Consider the following 23,821-nt stretch of genomic DNA (forward strand, 5'->3'; position numbering starts at 1 on the left):
GGACTTCCGTACTCGAGCTACCCCTTCTGCTGTAGTCCTCACAAACACAGATGGTTCTGCACTTTTCATATAGGTCCACATTTTATCAAACACTGCAATTTTAGATCTCTGTGGAGACAATATGAAGCCTAATTAACTAATCTTTATGTGGACAGCAAAAGCACACCTGGGAAAATATGATTATGTCATTTTTAGGCAAGTTTGTTACTCAATGTTGAAAAACAGCACCTACATTCTCTTTTTCTATTAATATTATGCTGTCATTGTATATATGGCTTTAGGTATTTGTTATATTTGTTAAAGATTTGAAGCAAACAGTGCTACTTCCACTTTATAAGAGGTGTGCCAGATCAAAAGATAAGATCTATATAGAAACTTCAGCAAAATATCAATCAGAAATCCCCACTCAAACAAGACGATTTTCTTTTTTTGCAGCTCTCTGCAGCCGTGCCTTACGGAAACGAGAAGTGAGCTGAAATGTGCCAGCGGCACTCAAAAACTTCAGATTGCTCCACAGAGGAAACTAACATTGCCGTGAAACCTGAAGGCAACATTAATAGCGAGGCACCTGTTTCAAGGCTGTTCTTATTTGTAATACTCCGCGTGCCTCACCAACTCAAGTCAGCAGGTCGGGGTTTTCTTTCGGAAAGATCGTCACCTGAAGTACGTTTCTTTTGCTTTAACCAATTGGTAGTTATAACTATAAGTGGCAGTTTTAACTACCAATTGATTACCATTTTTTAACCTAGACAAAAAAATAGAGGAAAACAGAATTTGCTACCTAGCTGTCACCAAAAAGGAAGCAGTGTTATCAAAGACAAAGCAGGCAGAGTGGGACACAGGACAAGCCAGGGTCATTAACAATCACCAGTTGGAAAGAGTACATGAAGCTAGATTTCTCATATTGTCACATACCACACAATTCTAATGAAGAATTAAGGAAATATATGGTTTTTATCACCTCCCCCATGTAAGCTGAGCAGAAAACATAAATGCACTAACATTTCACATTTTACATGTACAAATAGCTGTAGCACTACCATTGTAGTTGACAATCAACCCTAAATGAACTTCTTAAAAAGACAACCTAAATATACTAAGACAATAACCTACTGCAAAAATTAATACCATGTTGCATTTAACTCGGCTATTATTAAATTTCTACTTTGCTGCAGAAAACCAAGACTATTTGGTTTTGTAGTTATCTTAGTTCTCTGTGAGATACTACTATTATATGTGCAAGTATACTAAATCTGCACTATAATAAAATGCATTAGAAGCACTTCTCTACTACAGACATCTTGTAACATATACTTCAGAACTGCAATTCTGCTATAAATAGAATATCTGTAATCATACCATTTTAAAAATAAATGAATCAAGGATAAAAGCAGCAGTAATGCTCCATCTCGCAAGGCTTCACTGTTCTTGTAGTGCAGCATTATCATTTGTCCAGACTTACCTTTATTTTCCTGTCCAGAAATGTGGTCAAGGAAGATTTTGAGGCTCAGATTCCTTCGTGGCCCCTGTACATCTACTAGTCCTAAAAATTCTGGTAGTACTAGGTGCCACTGAAAGTCTTCTAACATCTAAATATTCCAACTATTACCAGAATCTACATGTGCATTGGCACAACTGGCTGTATGAAAGTTCCTTTCCAGATCTGTTGTTGCATACAGTCATGTGTTGATCTACACATACTCAGCATACCCATTAGTACCTGAAGGGCACGATATACTAAGTATGACCAGAATGACTTGAGAAAAATAACTGTGCTGAAGGTGCAGTGGGTTTTTCATATTCTTGAAACATCTGCAATATTGCACATGCACTATTCTTGTTCCATCCAAGCAAATCCTAATAAACACGATCCTAAAAAATAGGGGAATCCTAAGTAATGGTACATTGCACCATCTTTGAAAAGTCAGTTCACAGAGTAAAGTATCCCTGTGTACTGTATCAGTAAAAATCCAATATTGCACTTTTCTCTGTCTGTAATTTACCTGATACGTGGATATACAAGTACATGCCGCTAACAGATAGCAAATGACACTCCATGCCCGAGACTCCCACCTGCAGATCCAAGTCAGCGTTATAAAAGTTATTACCATGATACTTCATTTATTACCATAGGTTTGCTTTATAAAGGGGGAAACATAGTGGGTTTAGAGCTGCCTTACATGACTGGTTCAGCCCAAAGCAGACAACATACATCCAGGTGCCTGTCACTACAACTTCCATTAGAAGATATTTGCATCTCGCGTTGTGGAAGAGAAGAGGTTACGCTGACACTTAAAATGTTATTTTCGTCTTGCACAAACATTCAAACACTAAATAAGTAAGCATTCTTTATTCCAGTTAGGTAACTGTCATGAACAGGTTCATAAACTGACTTAATTGCCTTTTCACACTCTCTTGTTTCCTGGTTTATTGAAATGACCTTTCACAGGTTTTGAGGTATAACATGTAACAGAGCAAAGTAATTTCTGCTTTTGTCACTCAACCTCAAATAAATGCAGCTCCCCATTTCCCCGTTACTTCACAGAAATCTGATCACAACAGGTAAGTGGGAATCATGAGGGAAGTCCCACGACAGACTGTGGGGCTGGTCCTGGATGTCTGAACGGGAAAAGTGCAAGGAACAGATTTCCCAAATGATCATGTCAAGAAGAAACCTCCCACTAGGTGGCTCACAGGGTCCTTGCAGTCTAAATGTAGGTACGTGTACCTGACCCAGCAACCATGGAAATAACAATCTGTAATGAAATACATTACCAGAAAATAGCACTCTGAATTTGCCATGACCAAGAACGCTGGAAAACATCACACTGGAATTCATACAGCTCAGTGCTGATCCCTACCTAGTCCTTGACTTTGTCTAGACTCATAAAAAATAAAGGGCAGCAAAGAGCAACTACCTAGGGGATACTTTGACTTCTAAGGACTTTTTTAATATTGCTACACAATATATTTTGTCATACATTCTGTTCTTAGAACTCTGTCATTTTATTTCTTCATTATTTTGTTTTCAGAATTTGTCTTTCATTTGAAAGGTAGAGCTAAAGGATGCAAAAAGTGTGCTCCACAAAAACCACCACAACTTTCTACCATGTGATTCAAGCTAGGGAACTGCTCTATTATTCAAATACAAGAATGGAAAAATATGGCAATAATCCGCACTGCTCCTAATTAGTGTGGCTGATTGCTACTGCAAGGTGATACTCCAGTGTATATAAGAAATGTTAAAAGTTAATTATAACTTTGGTATTACAATCAACATCAACATGACAATACAAGACCCCAATATTCACAGTGAACACTTTTTCTCACATTATTTACCACTTCTATGAAAATACAGTAACAGATCCAAAAATGTCCCAGGAGCTAACACTTTTTTAATATCATGGCACCACTGGGCACTTTGACTATGAAAATTATTATTATTATCACAAACTACACATCCCATTTAAATGTAAAACACTGCCACCATTAAGAAACTCATTAGGAAATTAAATTACACAAAGCTTTAATCAAATTAATTAACTGTATTTTGTGGGTCATCAGATAACTTTTCCATTTTGTCATTCAAAGACCTATTATTCTTAAAATTGGGGTGCTGTAATGAGTATGTCATTGACAGAAATAGCTCCTCAGACAACTAACACTCTACTAGACAACTTGTACCATGGGAGCAGAACTTTAATTCCCAAATATGGTTTGTGTAACCATCCTGTTGACCTTCCCTACTGAATAAAAGGACAGGAATTGCTACTGTCACCAGTAGCTGGAAAGTGTAACAACAAATGCATCTTGCAAATTTACACAGTAAATCAGTTATTGGTAATTTAAAAAAAAAAAAAGAGGACAAACCTAGTTTTTCAGTCTCTTTAATTAGATTACTCAAGATTAAGTACTTTAAAACACTTAGCCTTGCTTATAATGGGTGAATACTTAAAGTGAATGAAAGTTCAAATAGATAGAAGATCTAAATTTTGCAATATATTGATAATTTTATTCAGCACTGTTAAAAACCAGCTATGTGTTCTTAAGATGCCGTTTTATTGCTTTCCAGTTTCCATTACCTAATTGAGCTACTTAAAGGTATCTTTAATACGTTTGGTCTTATTAGTAAAAACTTTATAACATTCTACCTCAAAAGCCTACTTAAAATAATTTTCTCCAAGAATATGGACCTTACGTCATCATCATAATCTCCATGTGATTTAAAGAGTTAAGTGTTCAAGAAGGTTTGTCTTACAAAGGGATGTGTTAAAAGTTTCAAGACCATTTAACTGCTGTTAAAATACTTGCCGAAATTACTCCTCCTCCAAGACTCATTAATTTTCATTCCAACAGAATCGAAATTCCTCCCCAGCATTCAGCACACTCATAAAATCAAAGCAGACCATTTCAATCTCATTTCACAAAAAACTCAGGTAAATGTCACACAAACTAATTTACACAACGACGACCTAAATCCATCAGTTCTTTCTGAAGTGCTGGTCACAAGGAAAATCCGCCGCCCACTCCTAGAATTAACTTTCCTGGAATAAACCTGCTGATAGGGGGACAGCGGTACGACAGTCACGTTGCAGGACCTACTACTACAGCTTTGCTCCACTGCTGTAATACAAATGTAGATTTTAAGTAGAACCTTGATTTGATCAGGGAAAATCTGATAACATAAAAGAACAGCATGTCATATAAATGCAACTGAAAAAACCCAGCAAATAGCGGCAGATTTTTTAACGTCATGAGTGAAAAAGGAATGGGAGAAAAGAAAGTGTACCTGCGGTGTGGGGGGAAGAAATGCTGAGAACAAAGACTACGCAGAGGACCATAACTTAAATGTATACTTTAGCTTTGGTTTTGATTAGATTAAAGTAAAGGATAAGTAAAAGGAATGAGGACACAGAAATGGAAATAATCAAAACAAGATGGATACAAAACAAAAAGAACTTATTGCACCCATACTGAGGGAGAGGAAATAAACTAAATCCCAAAACACAAAAGCACTTTCTCAAGCAATCACAGATCTGTAGTGAGCTGCAGGGGCTATTCCCAAATTCCAGAACCATAAATATACTCCTTGGACTTAGCAGAAATGACAAAGCATTCAAAGCAACTACAGCTCTTTTAGTCTGAAATACTGCACAGCATGCACAGCTTCAGATGACATTTCACAGTGAAAATATTTCAAGACAGAAATGAGTAGGATTTGTAAGGAAAGGAAATTGGGATATCAAAACACATCAAGCCAGACAGTGGGAAATTATTTATTTATATGAGAAGTGGAAAATGCAGAGCACTAGAATGATAGAAACGAAATGGAAGTTTCCAGTTCAAAAGCATAGTCCAGCACTTTGGGACCAATAAGAAAATCCGCAATAAAACTGAAGTCCTTCAGTTAATAAAAACAGAAGAATTAGAAATACAAACCTATCACTATGATCAAAATGACTACTAGAAGACAGTGCAAGACAAGTGGGAGAAAGTTATTTCCAGAAAAGACAGAGATACATTAATGCCTTTGTATAGAGCATTGCCGAGATCTCAGATGGCATACAATGTACATCTCTGCCCATCCACATTCAGGAACAATTACTTCAAACTAACACACACACAGAACTATGAGATGATCTGTGCCCAAACTGCCTTGCTTGAAATCAAGGATAAATACAGTTTTGTTGAGAGATGAAAGCTCAGAAAAAAAAACCCAAGCCATACTTGTTCTGTATTAATGCATCAAGAAAATAAACACTAAGGTTAAAAAAATCTACATAATAATTATTAATGTACTGTAACAACAGAGGATAAACTAGTTATAAATACATTTAGGCTGGAAAATAAAACAATGTTTCTAACCATAACAAGTGTGGTATTATGGAATGTCCTGCCCCAGCACTGCAAACAGAACCTATGCTCATTTATACTTACTTCAGAGTGCATCAATCAAAAACAAATTACAAAAAGCACAGGAGAACCTTCAAACTATATTGCTGCAAATTCATTTTTGCCCAGCACAAAATTACCTGTTACACTGCATACTTTGATTAGAACATCTAAGAAAACTTGATGAAACCTTGAAAGAGGAGAGCAGGGAACTGTGTGTTTCTTTTATCAGACAAAATTTGTCCTTACAAACAAGGAAGGAAAATTCTATTAGAAAGGAATAGATTTTATTTTTCATAAATATGCAAACATTAATTTGAAATTCGGCTTTCTGAGCAATATAAGTAACAAGGTTTCTGAATGACCACAGTGTTTTGCTCACTAGGCTCACTGAGGTGTCTGCAGAAGACATTAGGATTTTGGGTAATGTGGAGAGAGAAATACATGAAACTTGGAAAATAACAAAGAGCGGATAAAAAAAAGAACACTGATTACTGCATTCTTTCTTTTAAAATGACTTTTCACAATGGCCTAAATCAATTCTTTTATGTGTTTCCCAGATGCAAGGACCTCAAAAAACAAGAAAACAACGGAAAATTCATCACTTGAACCCTCTAGACCACAAAAAAATACAACTGTACCTTCACTAACATGCTACTGGATGCAAAGGGCAGTGTTCCCGTTATCTAAGTGCTCAGATCTACCACTCCTCAGTATTTCAGCCATGTACCCTTTTTTTCTGTCAAACTTAAAAAGCCAAACCCATAGTCTCTAATCATATCTCCTTCACAGACTGGTGAAATGCCAGTCCTATAGCCTCTGCCTCCTTAAAGGCAGTCTGTGGTAAACTATAGAAGTAACAGATGATTTCGTAACTGAGTCTTTTGTCTTTTTCACCTCTCAAAAGCTTCTGTGAACATAGTCAAAATTTAACTCTGGAAACACATGCTCTATAGATCTTCTACATCTCAAACTTCAAAAAATGAAGATTTTTTTAATCTCAATTTCATTTAAAAAACCAAAGTGTCTCCTCTCACTGGTTTTAGAGATTTTCTATGCGGTTTTTTTTTAGAATGACTTGATGAGTATAAAGACAGATTGAGGTTTGCAAGACAGACTGCTGTATGCTTTCTCTCTTTTTATAAGAGATTTTATTACCTCTTGTAATAAAATAATCAATTTAAATACCTTTGTAAGTTAAAAAACATTTCAAAGTATTCATAAACCTAGATGCACTGGACCATGCTGAAGATCCTCAGAAAAGACAACACTACAAATCTTCAGTCCAAATTCTCTTTGCCTCCCAACAGACAAGACTTTTGCAGGAGAAATGACTCAAGGGGTCTTGTCAGCTCTTCTTATGTTTGTTGCTGGCTTTTCACTATGGAAAAGGACATCTTTATAAGACAGCGTGAATTATCAACCCTCTGGCACTATTCCCATGCCCAAATTTTCATTCTGGAACTCTTGCCTCTCAAGCAAGAATAAGAAACTCTTTCATAGCCTTTTCAGTGAATGCTACTGAATACTTCTTCGTCATGGAGCAGTTCTGCTTGCTTTTACTTTGGCAGAGGATTTACTCTTAAAGGCCACCAAAACAGTTCGAATGAAACAGACTGGTCTGTCCATGTCATGCTGTCAGTTCAAAAATAGGTGCATACGATTTTAAATAAAAAATAACGCAGAGAGAATGTAAATTACTCTAATTATTGGTCTGCACGTCAATTTTTGAGATGCCTTTTTACCTTAAACATCGGACTAGTTACAATTCATCTTTTAAAGTGGGGAAAAAGGCAGAAAGATGGATTTCACTTGTCTATCAGCTTTGTGCATATTTTTGATGAATAGCGCTAGGCATAAAATACAACGAAAATATGATTGAATTGTAAAAGTAATTAGCTTTTGTTCACTTTGTATCTTTGATATTTATTTTCAATATACCTTCAAGCAGGTGGAAAGCACGGAAATGTTCCAGGGAGTGTTAAGCTTGCATACTTACGCAGTTGTAATTTCTTCCAGTGTTGTACATCCATGAAAGTAAGCAAGGCAACTTCAGGAGTTAACACACGCAGACAATGCTTTAAAATTAATTTTTGCAGTGTTAGGGGAGCAGTAGTTTGTCTTCTTGGGTTAGTGACTTTTATTTCCCCTTCAAAGTTTAACTGTGTATCTTGGTTAATGCATACATCAACCGTATTTACAGCAGAAATCACTGAAGGTAAAAATACTGTGTGACTGTGGATAGTGTCAATAGTACGTATCAGAGTGATGAAATTCCACGGCCCCACCATTTACCACTCCACGAAGTAGTACCTGTGATCTGACAGCTATAGAGATGATGCGCCTGTACAAGATCAAGTGAAATGACTCCCGGATCATCCAAGCTGTGCTTTCAGTCCTGTCCACAGTCTCATCACTGAAATCCAGTACTGATTTGTGAAAAACAGTGCACTTCTGGAAAACCAGGGCCACACACATTTTCTTTGATGTTTCGCCCATTACTTCAGGTCATAAACCCAAGAGAAAATGCCACAGCAATACACGTTTTATCTTTGCCTAGGCTTCTGGTTGCACTAAGAACTCTAAAAGCACCATCCCTAAGACAGAGGCACTAGTAAGTATCAGCAGTGTTAAGTATCCCAACTTAGTGGAACAGAACGCTGAAGATTTGCATTGTACTTGCAGTTCTAGTAGCAACTTTGAGATCTTCTGAGGAAAAGAACTACACATTGTGGTATTTACAAATACATAATCAAGAGACCCGAAGGATCTGCCATTGATGAAAAACTGTGTATCTATAACATTATTATTAAGAAGTAATAGTTTCTTGCTGAGAAAAGCTCTGTCATTACCTTTTTGTTTTTTCTTTTAAAAATACTCTTAAACCTATTATTTCTGCAGGATGTATCAAGCGTCAACTTCTCATCTTAAATCAGCACTAGGAACTCAGGAGTACAATGCCTCTTCATTCCTTTTTCTCAGTTATGTTACTTGATTCAGTGCCAGCTGATGCTCCATTCACTGTTGGCAAGACTATCTCCTACTGCTTTTAAAGTTAAAGACTATGTACCTAAAATAGGGGAAAGTGCAAAGGCAGTATCATCTTTTGTCATGACTGCCAAGGCTGTTATCTCCAAGTCAAGTGATATGGACCAGTTTCTACAACAACTCCCATACTGCCCATAGGGTGTGTGGTCAGCCACTGTTTTTCCTCCACCTGTGTGTTTCTAATCTGTATTTGGATTACTTTATTTGCCATGGTAGCCACTGGAGCCAGCCACAGCCATTGCAGGCATGAACTGGTATGTATCTACCGTAGGTGGCTGGAAGACTAGAATCCTAAAACAAAACTGAGGACAAGCTACTGTGACATCCCTGATGTACCCAAGCTAATGTAATATCCTAACGAGTTCATCTTGGTGAAGCAGTCATAGGAGCTGGACAAAGACTTGAACCAACCTCTTTCAATTAATATCATATACTCAGCTCATATATTATATCATATGTCATATACTCAGCTATTAGAGACAGGACTTTTCAGCTAACTTTCACCATCTAGCTTATTGCTGAGAATTCCTTTCTGGAAAATGTTGAGAAACACCTCTTTTCCACTTGTGTAAAGTATTAACAGAAAACATGTTTAAGTAGCAAAGAAAATTCAGTTTACTGTTCTCATCCCCAGTATATGACAAACCCTAATTCTGTGCTGTTCTAGGAATTAGGGCTCTATTAGTGAAGATTTTAGGTCCAGTATACATTTCATCAATAGTAAACTAACTTGCAAATCATGGCACTTCTTAAAGAGAAAACAGACTGTGAAAAACAAACCCCCAAATATTTCTTTTAACTCATGACATTGACAGAGAAAAAGCCAGTCTCTTATAAGCTGCAGCTAGAAAAATACTAAAATTGTTTCCAGCTGGTCAAATAATTTGTGTCTTAATGTTAGGTCATACAAAAAATCACATATCCACTCCAATCCAGTCACCATACAGAAATACTCCTGGTGAAATTATAGTCTCCTTAGTGCTAGAGACTGCTTTCCCATTGCCTTCAGCAGAGAGGGTTTCAGGTCTCCTAGAAAGAAATTCTGACAGCTGTTATTTCTTGAAAAATAACTGAGCAAATCTAAATGATTTTTAGCAAATAGTAGATAGAGCCATTAGGCTAAAGAGTTGCATTATTACGCACCAACTTGTTTGTGATAGAAATTTCTGAGAAGAAATTTCCAGAGATCATTATAACATTGTTTGTGCCAAGCCAAAGCTAACTTAACAGAAGGTGAAGACTATGCACTCAGAAAGCCTCCACCTGATTTTTAAAAAAATAAGTTCTTAATGCTCAGGTAATCACTAGTAACATTAGTTGTGTCAAAATGTAATTGAAAAGATGATATGTATGTGCTACGAGCACAAAAACTACATACTGACGCATGCACATACACACATTTTTTGTTTTAAAAGAAAGCCTAGAAATCTCTAAAGAGAAACTATGCAAAAGAACTGACCCACTGTTAGTGCACGTTCAATTCCCAATAGCCATGATCTGAATGGTTTATGCTCACAAAACCAGAAGTACGTGCTTGTACGCTTCTAAACGCTTCTAAACACTCTTAGCACAAACCTGATCTCATTTTCACCAGCTTACACACCCAATAGTAGTTTTGGTTTGGCCAACATGAATGCAGACAGCAGCAGATCTTATTACTGGACCTGTCATTAAAATCACCAAATAATGCTTTTCTACAGTTGAAACAAGTATGGTTCCTATTTCGTACGTTACCAGTTAGGTATGCATCAAAGGATCCAGTGAAAACCATAATCTAGCAGTTTCTGCTCTAAATACACATTATATAAATAATATTTGTAAGAACTTGTTTTCCTTCACTTTCATGGCAGGCTATGTTTGAAATGTAAACATAGTATTTATACCTATTTTTAAAATACGCTTTGTTTAAACTTAACACTTATCATCATCCATTCAAAAACATACAAATGAAAGGTTTTTCATATTTGTAGCACTTCAGATCCAATTCCAGGGCTGACAGGCTTCCAACACATTACTGTAATGCAAATACAAGCAGTAACTGTTTTCAAAAGCAGGCATGGATTTACTTCATACACTACATAGCCAACAGGGCTGTATCCCATTCTCCATCTGCACACTTGAAAAATCACGTGAAATACTTATTAAAATATGACAGTGCATCTTCTCATGTCCCCGTTCACTCTGTGACTACTTAAAATATAGCACAAATATTAAATAGCCTTGTTTCTAATAATTAGCTCCTGTCTTACAGCTTAGATGAACATCAATCTCCTTCTCTGAACATACCTTGTGTTTTACTTCACAGTGGAGTATTTTGCAGGTAATTCCTTGCAGCCACTTTTGCTTTGCATATTCATAACATGACCCTTATATTTATATATAGATAATAAAGCGTAAGGATAAGGAACAAACAAAACCACTTATACTTGAGAGCTAGGCTTCACATACCACATTTTTATAGCAACCTTTTAATAAAGCCCAGGGAAAACACATTTACATGAGTGAAGACCTATTTGAAACAAAACAGAAATCTAAAAAGTAGATATTCTTACCCTAAAAAACTCTTTAGTGGAGCCAGAATCTAATGTCCCATAAGCAATTTCTGTTTGCTTGGAAAGATCCTCTGCACTTTCAATGGGAGACACCATCCTCTCGACCGTCAGGAAGGCAGCTAAGTTAGCCGTGTAGGATGAGATTATGATGAGGGTAAAGAACCACCACACACCTCCAACAATGCGCCCAGACAGGGATCTAATAACAAGTATGAAATGGATTTGTAAAGTGAAATGAAAGTCCTAAAAAGGAACACATGTTATCAGTTTTATGCAAATGATGCATTATACCATAGGGAAATGAATGCAATTGACTATACTTCACTACATCTCCTGGACTTTGTGCAATCAGGACTCCAGAGTTTACTTTGGGGAGAATTTAGTGATCCAGTTCTTCAGAGTTCTGAACATCCTGAAAGGACGCTGATCCCATCATAATGTGTGATATTTAACACAGAAGCTTGTCCTTCCCTCTGAAGTGATTTTGAGTGACATAATGAAGAGGTTCAAACAAAATCAGTGACAGTGCTTTCAGATAAACCAATACGCACTTAAAAATTAAGTGCCCTTAGCTTGCTTATTTTCCTAAGACATTCAGACAAAGACTGATTTCCACAAAACAATGGCTTATGGCTGCTGTGGACAATCTACACTCAGAAACAAACAGCATTATTTGCAATAAAACCTGGCCCAGGGAATACCCATCAACTAAATAGTGCACACAACTGTTGATTGATACAAGCATTTAACAAACTGAGGACTGGACATGAAACAATCAGTGATAATACAGAAAAATGGTGAAGAAAGTATATTTTTAAAGAATAATAATCTGATGTTTTTAACTGCAGCAGGTGGGCTCTTATGGATCTTTGTTTTGCCTGCTCAGGAAGAGAGAAGAAAAAAGAACTCAAGAAAATATATAAAACAGTATAGAGCACACAACTAGAGAAATTCAATGATTTTCATTACTAGAAAACTAAGATAAGAGAATTACTCATACTGCCATTATTGTCCAACCTGACATTTCTTAAACGATCCTTTAAACTTCAAACTTACTTACTACTTTGTTTCCAAACAAGACATTGTAGGAAGGACATTATAGGAAGTACATAATCTTTGGAGATGTGCTTAATTATTTGGCAGAAATGTGCATGCAGCTGCCAGTCTAGTACTAAGGCGTTGCAGTAGCTTAGGTATGTCTTGATGTGTCTCCTCTATCTATTAAGTAAACAAATTACAAATCACTTACCCAGCCTACTGCATTGTGAATTAGATTTCAAACTATTTCGGACAAACTATATATATATAGAGAGAGAGAGAAAACTGTAAATCTATATATAGATATATGAACATGATAGTTACGTAAAGCTGATTTATTAAACTGGGAACAAAAATGATTATTTTTGCTAATTGCTGTTGTAAAAAAATCTCTGTGATAATTCAGATGTGAAAAGATTTATTACTCCATGTCACAACAAACTCACTAATCAATCGAATTCATGAAAATCAAGTCAGATAAGGTCCAGAATATGTTATTAAAAAGGACCATAGAAAGAAATTGTTTCAAATTCCTTCTAAATTGAGATGTAGTCTCTAAACATGCTTTCTGTCACCTTTGACAAACTATTATATACTTATTTTGACATGGAGGTCATCTGCTCACAGAATAATTCAGTAAGACTGAATTATAAGATCAATGTATATTTGCAAAGTAAAATCTGTGACAATGTGTATTTAATTGCTGATTTTATGGCACTTTATGTTGTACTGATTACATCTGCTATAAGTGATAATAATCTTCAGTAGAAGATCTGTTAGCAAAGTCACTACCAACTTGGTAAAATAAGAATAAGCTCAATGCCAATTCAGACATTATGCTCCCACATGACTTTTTATAAGCAATTTTTTGGTGTGTATTAAGAATTTTCCCATAAGGCCTGTCCCAGTTAAATAAATAAATAATTTTTTAATGAACATTTCAAAGTTTCTAAAGATTGATAATTATACCCTAGTATGAGCCTGCAATTGTACAAGCATCTCATTCAGAGCTTTAACCACTAAAATAACAATTTCTGTGCACAGGTAAATTTGTGCACCAAGTTTCATATTTACAAATAAGTAATTTGCACAATAGGGCAAAATTTAACTTCACAAAGACATTTTGCTGATGTCTGAAGAGATTCCTTTTCATATCTGCTCTAATTCATTTGCAGGGAGTTCAAATTTCACAGTGACGGTTTTGGTGCAAGAATAAAAATAACTCAGGTGTTTTCAGCCCTTTTATATTTTATAATGAAGAAGTAATATATAAATTAACAGTTTTCCTCAAAAATATGTTTGTAATAAAAGAAAGTGCTGTTAAACACCTCACTGAAACTAACTCTTGAATCTCAAAAACGATTAGTTTCATGCACCTTTTATGACGACCATTTACTATCATGACTCTGACATCACCTTTCAAAAAGTCACCAAACCACGCACAACAACTGTCATGCTTTAATAGCCAGTAACATAACAGCAATGAAAAGGATCGTTATCCTACTATGGCCTTGATTCAGTAAAAATAATTTTGTAGCTAATAGAAGACTTTGCAGACAACTAAACCTGTGAAGTGCGTAATCAATACACACAAAACCCCCAAAGGACTGAAACTAAACGAGCTCCTCATGACCTGAAATGATCGGCTCTCTTCACTGTCTCGTTCCTTGTATACAGCTCTTATGGTGTTGTATGGCAAACCTACCAAGTTTTTCATCATAGAGGCTGGCGTATCTCACTGCGATACACCAGCCTTTACGCAGAATTGCTCAGTATTGCTCACAATAAACATGCTGCTATTTCCACAGCAGAACAACTTGAATACCTGCTGTTGCCTTTTGGGATGCACAACTCAAATATAAGAAACGGTGTGTGATTTATTTTGCACACTAGACACTAGATTCACTAGGAATCGACCTGCTCCCTGTCTTACTTTAGGATGTTTAGAAGAAATTTAAATTGCTTGGTATAATTAGGTAAGTCTTCTGATTTGATTTCCTTAAACCCAGTTGCCCTATTTCACTTGTCGCTACAGTTCCTTCAAGCAGCAAGTTATTTACCTACCTACTTACCACTTTCCTGAATCAAGGCTAGAAGTGCTTGTGCACATGGGAAATAGAATATTTAATGAGTTGCAAAGGAATTAACTTAAGTGCTTAACAGTTGTCCCTAATAAAGCAGGTGAAAATCCAGGAGGAATTAAGCATTTATAAACTGGACCTTCAAATTCGTTTTAGCGATATCCTTTGTGACTTTTCTAAAACTAGGCCATGGAAAAACAGCAGTGTTTTGCAACTATTCACATGCAATCAGAGCCATCAAGAGATTTTTCTTTCAGTCCAAGGCTCTCCTGTAGGAAAACAGTGAAGTAACAACTGTGCTATGATAGATAGTGAGTTTCAGAGGGAAAGTGTTGCCTGTGTAGTTCGTGACCAGTATGTTACCCCTTTTTCCCATTACAGTTGTTGTGAACTATATGCACTGTCAACTGTAAAATGGGAATATGCAGCAAAAACACGGTACCCCTCCAAGAAGGCATGGAATGACTTGAACCTTATGCATTTTGCAGTCTCTGCATGGTGTATATAACTTCACTTAGCAAACGTATGATCGACATTGAGACAATATCGATCAAATACATCCTGACCCTATGTCACAAACAGCTGCTTTTACTTCAAGGACTTTTGTGATTTTAGGGAGGGAAAAAACATAGTAATTAATTCTTTCCGAGAGTGAAAATATATGCACCATGAACCTCCTCTGGCTGAGATGGCTGAGACTAAAAATGCACAAAGTTGAAATGGGCGAGTAACCAACCTTGGCGAAATATCGCATCCTTGCTGCATAAAGGCACCCAGGGAAAACCAGAGACTATTAAATATCCCAAATTCATTAGTTGATTCATTAGTTTGCGTTTCTCTTCCATCTTCAAATTCCTCAGTGTGCCACTCGTATGGGCTAAATCTGCTGACCAGGAATAAAACTACACTGACCCCAATGTAGGCAAAAACAATGCACATCCAGATTTCATATGCTAACGGATCAAGAAATGAAAACACTCCTGGCTTGGACTTCTGAGGCTTCTTGATCATTATTGATATCCCCAGGCTCATAAAGGGCTTTGAGAAGTCAATCACCTCTTCTCTCACCAATGTTATAGTTAACGGAGCGATTGCAATATCCGCTTTCTGTAAAGGAAGAAAAAAGTGAATAATGGCTAATACAATGCTCAGAGCAAAGAACGAGTCAGTTTCTATTGCATTTCACAAATGGAAAATAGAGACACCACCAACATTCCTTTCACCAACAGTGTCCTATGGAGAATTTAAAAAAAATTTACTTGAAACTCTTCTTACTGAAATGTATATAAACGTATGGTTGGTATTATTCCAAGATCCCCTTTTTACACATGCCCTTTTAAAAGTATGTGACATTTAAAAGTGTTAGTACTCTGTCTTTCACCTGGTCATATGGATGAATTGTGCACTCACTTCCCCCACATTAATTTAAAAATCCAATTCCATGCTTTACTTTCAAAATTTTTCATGCCAACTCAAGTTATTAATTCTCTATCAAATGAATTAAATAATTTTCCTCTACTGAGAAAACTAAACCAAATCCCACTCCTTCCACCAGTCATCTTTAATGGCTTTATTATAAAAGGTTTTCTTACCCCATAAACAAGTTCTCCAACCATCCCATTCCAGATTTTCGTGTCTGCATCCCTTGCCCCATACTTGCCATCCCCAACAATTGTGAGCTTATATTTGAATCCACAGTGTTTCGCAATTTCTGTAGCTAAGTCCACACAGTAACCCTCATAGCGATCATTTCCTTCAAGCATTTCATGGTTTTTCTTCATCATGACGTATGGGGACTCCTGCACGGAAAGAACTTGCCTTAGCTACTTGGTAAAGGGACAGTTGTGCACTTCATAGATTAATAAGTTTCCTTTTACATTTGAAACAAAGAGAGAAGTTAACATCTGGATCATACATGCTACGTATATGTTAGCTATAAATTATTAACACGACATGTCCTTAACACATTTAAAATCTAATTCTCCAGAGTCATATACAAATAACAGTACTTACAGGTATAGTGATTCCCAGCAGTATGTTAATAATGACCATGAATGTTAACAGGAGTTATGCATTCAGAGATGAAAGAGTAAGTTCCAAAATCAGTTTCTTTCTCTCATACAGTTTGGATGGAAGAAGGCAAAGGTATTTAGTTGCTTTTGTTGTTATCTTAATACAAGAAAATTCTTTCCTATTTCACAACCACATCCCTCCCTGGGAAAACACTTCAGGCTCTCCAGGCTCTATCTTTATTGAGTTACTACACAAACAATAGGCAAAATATCTATAACTATGCAGAAAAGTTCTATCATGAGCAAAACTGGTGATGAGTCATAGGTATAATAAAGTAACGCATTTCCTCTTTGCTCAGTTGTTACTAAACTATTCTTGCACCCAGTGAAATTCCTATGCTAGCCTGTAACTTGCCCAAACTGATAAAGAAGCTCTGTAACTTAGAGAAAAATGCTTTTCTATGAGAGTACTGTTTTCTAGACAACTAGATTACAACTTTTAATGTTTTATTTGACACTTCAGCAATCCACAGCAGCTACAATTCTGAAGTATGAGAATGAGTCTATTTCCTGTTTGCCAAAATCCAAAACTAAAACAATGGTTCTGCCTCACAGACAAAGCTCCCTCCCTTGAAAGTAAGAATTTTATTTTGATCTTCAGCTCTAAAAAATGTAATTTTCTACGATGTTTTATCAGTGATCGTTTGTCTTCTACAGAACAAAACCACATACTGAATCACATACATTTCCTTGATTTTCAGATTTTATTTATGTATCATGATGAGTAACAGGTCACAACCTCAAATAACAAAAAGACAGTATATTCCAACTAACACAATGATGAGAAACAAATCACCGTAGGACAGACTGTCTTCTGACAAAATATGAGGTTAATTACCAAAATAGTGGTGACAATAATAGTCTTATTCTCTAGTCCTGAAGATTCATTTCCAAGAGGGCCATCGAGAGGATTCACAACCATTTTGTCCACTTCACTCCAATATCCAATCTAAAGAGAGAGTTTATAGGATGCACAGATACCAGTGAATATGAACTTTCATAGAAAAGATAAAGCATGTTATTACTATGTCCTTGATTTATGCCCACAGGAAACTATTTTAGCTATGGATCTCCCAGTGTCAATATTTCCATTTATGTAGTTAAAGACTATAACAAATAGTAGCAAGACTGAACTAATAACATTTGTTCACATAAATTTGTCTAATACAGATATACCATTTTAATTCACATATTAACAGGTTTTAGTATCAATATTACACACTATAGAATTGAAAGCATTATTAAATACTCCAGAGTAGGAAGACATGAGAAAATGGCTTTTCCAGAAAGGTGTGGAATTAGAGCAGAAAGACAATCACATTTAAAGAAATATCACTGAAAAGCTGTATTCTGCATCTGCCATTCCCGAAGCATGTTTCCCCAACTACTGGCTCACATTTAGCAACTCAGATCAGAAAGCAAAAAGTTCAATCCGCAAAATTAAAAGGAAAATACTCTTATGTAGTACTTACCAGAAGTAACAATTTGTATTTGTTAGAAATAAATAATACATATTTTTACTTTGCTTTTCAATGAATAAATATAATCACAACTCATGCTTTAATAATCTGTAGTGATTCATTACCTACCTTAACTCGTTGCTTAGCATGGTAAAACCTTTAAAGACACTGTAAGACAATTCAAATTACCTTCCGAGGACCAGTACTTTTGAGTTCCATGATGTTTATTGTAAAATTGATTCTCTTTCCGTTCTGATCAAACTTTATATTCCCTGTTAGACCTTCCACCTGAACCTATACAGACGAAGATAAAAATGGTATAAGAATTAATTTTGTTTCTTTTTAGAAAACACACTTTGTATTTCCATAAATGATTATTTCAACATTCAGTTTAAACTCTTTTCCATACCCAATACATTATTTTAGTATAAGACACATCCCTGAGGCATTCACTTCCACTTTATTCCCAGCCAGACCTAGGCAAGTGAGGGGAATGGAAGGTTCTTCTCAAGCATTTATGGAGAAATTCACACATGCACTCATCCCAGCATTCACACCAGGGAAGCTACCTGTTTCAATGCCCTTTCTATTTCTACACCATGACCCCAGGGTACAGCTGGATTTGCAAGACAATCTCCAGCATTTCCTCTTCTGGAGATCTCAATCCTCTGTTTACGCAAATTACGGAAAGCTTCTGTCATCACCTGAACAGCATCATAGGTCAGAGCAGATGTATACTGAAAAGAAGGGAAAAAATATAATTAAAAACCAGCTTCAGATTCACTACGTGTTCCAGTCCCTGTTAATCTATTAAGCACAGAAATATATTAAAAAGAAAAAGGGTGGTAAGATACACTTGAAATCAGACCAGTTTTTCTTTGGTTTGGAGGTCACTACCTTCTGAGGGGCATCTATGCAAGTTAATAAAGACTACTTCATCAGAATGGCTGGGGGCAGTGCCATTAAGTCTAACCTGAAGATTTACAGCTGTTTTCAGTGTGAATTACCTTCCTTTCCAACTACGACTGCGTAACCCTTCTGTGTGCAGATATGGCTGGAAGTCCATGGAGGTGAAAGGAGAAAAAAAAGAAATAATTTCTACTATTTAACTTGAGTTAGCCACTAAAAATAAGAAACTGTTCCTCTGATTACACTTTTCATGATGATGTATTTATAGACAAATCTCTAGACTTCATTTCCTCCCACATATATATACACCAACCCAACCAACACACATATGTATATACATGTGATCAAATTTTATTTGTTAAATACAAAAACTCAATGGTAGCTATTTTCAAATATGCAATAACTTGCCAACACCCTGCAAAACAAGGTTTAGGGCTGAGATGTCTGGAAGAAGTGGTGGCCCTCAAAGAGCAACATAGGTGAGGAAGAGCAACATCTTCCTGGGCTGACACAAGATCAGGAGCTTTACAACTTTCGAGACATCGGAGAAGAATACTGCATTACATGCATCAGAAGCTGGGGCTAAACAGTCAAAAGCAGTTATTTTCAGTGACTGGAAAATTTTACATCTCAAGTAACTAATGGAACAGAAATCACATGTGCACGCACATCGAGGACTTTGCTGGATGGGCTTTATGAGTCCAGAATGTCGCAATTATGCCAAATATAAGGGATGTTTTTGGAAATGTAGGCGAGAATGTAACTACTTACAGCCTTATGAATGAATGCAATGATCCCTATGAAGGCTATTAGATGCTGAAAATACATAAACTGTAAAGTGGTGAGAAATGATATATTGGCTCTTTGCTTCAATGCCTCAGACTTTAATGAGAATTTTAATTAGCTAGCTCAAGTCATGCAGAAGGCTCTTGTAATTGTAACCAAGGCAGGCTCCTGAATTGAGGTCATTTTTGTGTGCAACTGTTAGACCTTGGAGAGGAAGAAAAGGAAGGTGGAACTCTTTTCTCAGATGCATAAGTTTGCTGGGTGATTAATGTGAATCTTCTCAAGAAAGTTCTCCCGGTAACTTGTACTGAAATCTTTAAAGGGATCAGAACAAAAGAACAAAGTGAAAGACTGGCTGGAGCTGATAGTATTTTGTACAACTGCAGTAGCAGTGAGTTGTAGACATGGATTTGGAGATGAGGAGAAGGTAACAGAGAGAAAGAAAGGACTCTGATTCATCGTTTTTGGGGACTGGCTAGCAATACTGCTTTAAGTGCAGTGCTTTGCAGTACAGAAACATATTGTACCACATTAGAGTTTTGATACAGCACTGTCATTAACCACTGAAACATACTTTAGGTAGCAGAGAAAACAATAGCTTGGAATTGAGAAGTTATAGTGCTATATAATTCAGTTAATCTATGTTTCATTTGATCATTGGGATATGTTTAATGTATTATCTCAAGGATATTATCCCCATAGAATCTAATTACTGGCCTGAATATTCACAACTCAGTCACACAGTCAGTTTGTGTAAGGTTTTGCCTATCAATATATATATCTGCATGTGTATACATGTCATCATATATATAAAGCCCTCATGCTTTAATTTAGCTGATAGTATTTTCTACAACTGCAGTAGCAGTGAGTTGTAGACATGGATTTGGATTTGGAGATGAGGAGAAGGGAACAGAGAGAAGAGAAAGGACTCTGATTCATCGTTTTTGGGGACTGGCTAGCTTTAAGTGCAGCGCTTTGCAGTACAGAAATATATTGTACCACATTAGAGTTTTGATACAGCACTGTCATTAACCACTGAAACATACTCAAAGAGTAGCAGAGAAAACAATAGCTTGAAATTGAGAAGTTATAGTGCTATATAATTCAGTTAATCTATGTTTCATTTGATCATTGGGATATGTTTAATGTATTATCTCAAGGATATTATCCCCATAGAATCTAATTACTGGCCTGAATATTCACAACTCAGTCACACAGTCAGTTTGTGTAAGGTTTTGCCTATCAATATATATATCTGCATGTGTATACATGTCATCATATATATAAAGCCCTCATGCTTTAATTTAGGTTAAGTCAGCTTTAATCTAAAATATTTTACAAGCACCTTACATCTTCATGTTGTTGTAGATGTCATGAAAGCAAACAGCCCATGCATCATTTCTTACTGCTTTAATCTGCATACACTTTCAGCTTCTAATACCCTTCATGGGGCTCATCACATTCATTCATTACACTGTAGATAGTTTTAAAGCTGACAAACTAAAACAAAGTGAACTCGTTACCATAAACAAGAAATGACAGATCCATAACTTGCTCCTGCAGAGGGGTATCCATGTGCGTGTGTGTGCGTGCGCGCGTGTCTGCATACATAAATAAAATTGCCGTAAGTTAAAGGATGCTTTAGCTCTGTCTTGATTCACTTTGCTTTAGACTGGAGATTCATCCACGTTCTGATCTGCACTATTAAAATAACTGGAAACAAGATTTGTAATATTATTCTGTGGAAGTGGGATGACCTCTTGCAGCCTCTTACTTTCACAACAGAGTAAATCTCCTAACTTCCTTGCAGTTACTTTCAACTTTACATGATAAAATCAGCAGCTTTAATATAAAATGATACAGGTACTATCCTATGGTTCCTACAAAATCACCTGTATTAATTAAAGTATGGCAAAAAATACACACACAAAATCTTGCTTCATCATAGTTCTAAAACTATGATAATAATAATCTGTTAATTTAAACTACAATATAATGCACCGAAGTGCCTAAGGAGTTTATGATATTTGCTATGAAACATGGATAATATGCATGCCAGATGAAAATAATTCTCTCCCTCTAAATAAATAAATGCCCTAATTGCCAATAAGAGAAAACACAAGGTCCATATGCAATTTTATTAGATTTAAATCTAAAATCTACTTAATAACCTTAATAAAATTTGTAAGCTGCAATTGAGAAGATTGAATTTTAAAGTAAAGACAAAACAAAGTCATCCCAGACAAAGCAGAAGATATTGATCATATGCTATCCAAGAAAAACTGGCAGGTTGTTAAATTTTGTAACTTTAGCTGTTGTCAAGTAATTCAGAAGATACCAGAAATCCTCGACTAAAAGGCCCAGTATTCCCTTTCGTGCAGTCAGTAACTGAATCTTTGAAGAGGAAATTGCAGAAGACACTCCCAGAAGCACGAGATTTTTTAATGCCTATTTTGAAGCTGTAGGATTTTAGAAAAGATTCAATCACACGTTAGCCTGTTAGTCTTGTGTTTAACCCAATGCCTGTCAATGTGCTGAAGACGCACAAAAAAGTCCTTTGTTGCAAGAGCAAGTGGGTAGAATCAATTGCTATGAGCAAATATTCAGCATTTTTCCTTATATTTAAACAATTTCAATGTACTTAAATATCAAGAAATCTACATCAGAAGCAATAAAAATATAACAAAGACACAAACCGTGTGTGGATTGTTGGTATATTAAATGTTCAGCTTACTGCTCTATACTAGCAATTTTTTTCCCGATGGTTCACTACGCATTTTATCACCTTGTTTGTAATACAGCTGTATTTTGCTTTAAGGATTATATTCAATAAAATCTCTCATCTGAATTTTGTGCTTTTTTCCCATTACAAAGTCGTTCTCTACTTGAGTGCTAGCAAATACCACAACAGCAGGACCGCCTTTTCCTAGTGCTTTGTACCATAATTGTGCTTCTTGGCCAAAACATTCATAAAATTCTACCAAACTGCTTGTAATTCCAGAAGTAACTGCTACAGATTGGTATATAGTTATAGAACCATTTCTACATTTTTATATATTATATACTAAAAATGGGTATATGCATAAATAAAACCTCAAGCAAAAAGAATGAGAAGCAAAGCTACTTGTCAAGAACTACTGAAGTAACTTGGCAGCTACCTCCTCTTGACTTTCAATGCAACCAAACAAATGCAACTCAGGCACCTATTTCTTAAGGGTCTGTCTTTAATTAATGTATCTGAGGGCTATTTGGAAAAGGACAATATTACACACACTTTGGAAAACATTTGAAAGAGGCCTAACAGATGAAAGGGCTAGCAGAAAATTCATGAACTGATGGGAAACGGCTACCGTCTTCAGGATCAAATACAAACACAATTTCTTTATTAAATTTTGTTTCCAGTGGTTGTAGAGCCAGACCAACTCCCATTTTGATGATAGCCTTTATTTAAATGCAATTCCAGTATTCTGTGTGCACAGAACAGCTAAACAAATCACAGGTATTTTTGCTCTGAAATGCCATAATCTTTTGGGCAGAATGTCAGATGTGAAGAATGCCTTGAGCAACCTGCCACCTTAGAAAAATTAAGTGTTCAGGTCCAAAACTGCTATCCAGAAAACCTGCTGATTTTGTGACGTGGTTATGTTTTTTAGGTATCTCCTTCTTTGGTTTCGAAAGGCTGCTTTATTGGCACACCCTGGTAGTTGGGCATCTGCCTAAGCCAACATCCCTGGAAATCAAACTCTTGAATTATCCTTACTCCCGCTATAGAATATTTATAGGGAAAGTGACCTTCTTTCACTCCTTTTAAAACTGAATATAGCAAAGATCAGAGGATTTCTGAATCCCAAGGTGCTTGGCCTTTCCGTTTCACCTACTACTCTATTAGGAAAGAGATTCCAGGACTGTAATTCCTCCCCCAAGATTACTTCCAGTCCAGAACACCACTCTTCTCACTGGGGTCATCAGAGCTGCTAATTCAG

The 23,821-nt window shown here is 36.2% G+C and overlaps 1 protein-coding gene across 1 annotated transcript in view; it reads right to left on the reverse strand.

Annotated features, from left to right (window-relative positions):
* The window catches only part of GRIA2 (glutamate receptor, ionotropic, AMPA 2), a gene marked incomplete at its 5' end in the record, with an annotated part of 49,019 nt that overhangs the window by 6,263 nt on the left and 18,935 nt on the right, over positions 1 to 23,821 (reverse strand). Inside the window, 7 exons of the mRNA XM_010180980.1 lie at positions 1 to 108; positions 11,493 to 11,691; positions 15,348 to 15,718; positions 16,204 to 16,410; positions 17,522 to 17,632; positions 18,333 to 18,437; positions 18,713 to 18,880. The exon at positions 1 to 108 is cut by the window's left edge and continues 140 nt beyond it. Of these exons, the coding sequence (XP_010179282.1) occupies positions 1 to 108; positions 11,493 to 11,691; positions 15,348 to 15,718; positions 16,204 to 16,410; positions 17,522 to 17,632; positions 18,333 to 18,437; positions 18,713 to 18,880 (1,269 nt within the window). The remainder of the gene's footprint in view (positions 109 to 11,492; positions 11,692 to 15,347; positions 15,719 to 16,203; positions 16,411 to 17,521; positions 17,633 to 18,332; positions 18,438 to 18,712; positions 18,881 to 23,821) is intronic.

This window comes from Mesitornis unicolor, unplaced genomic scaffold (genome assembly GCF_000695765.1).
Source record: "Mesitornis unicolor isolate BGI_N332 unplaced genomic scaffold, ASM69576v1 scaffold8073, whole genome shotgun sequence".
NCBI classification, from domain to species: domain Eukaryota; kingdom Metazoa; phylum Chordata; class Aves; order Mesitornithiformes; family Mesitornithidae; genus Mesitornis; species Mesitornis unicolor.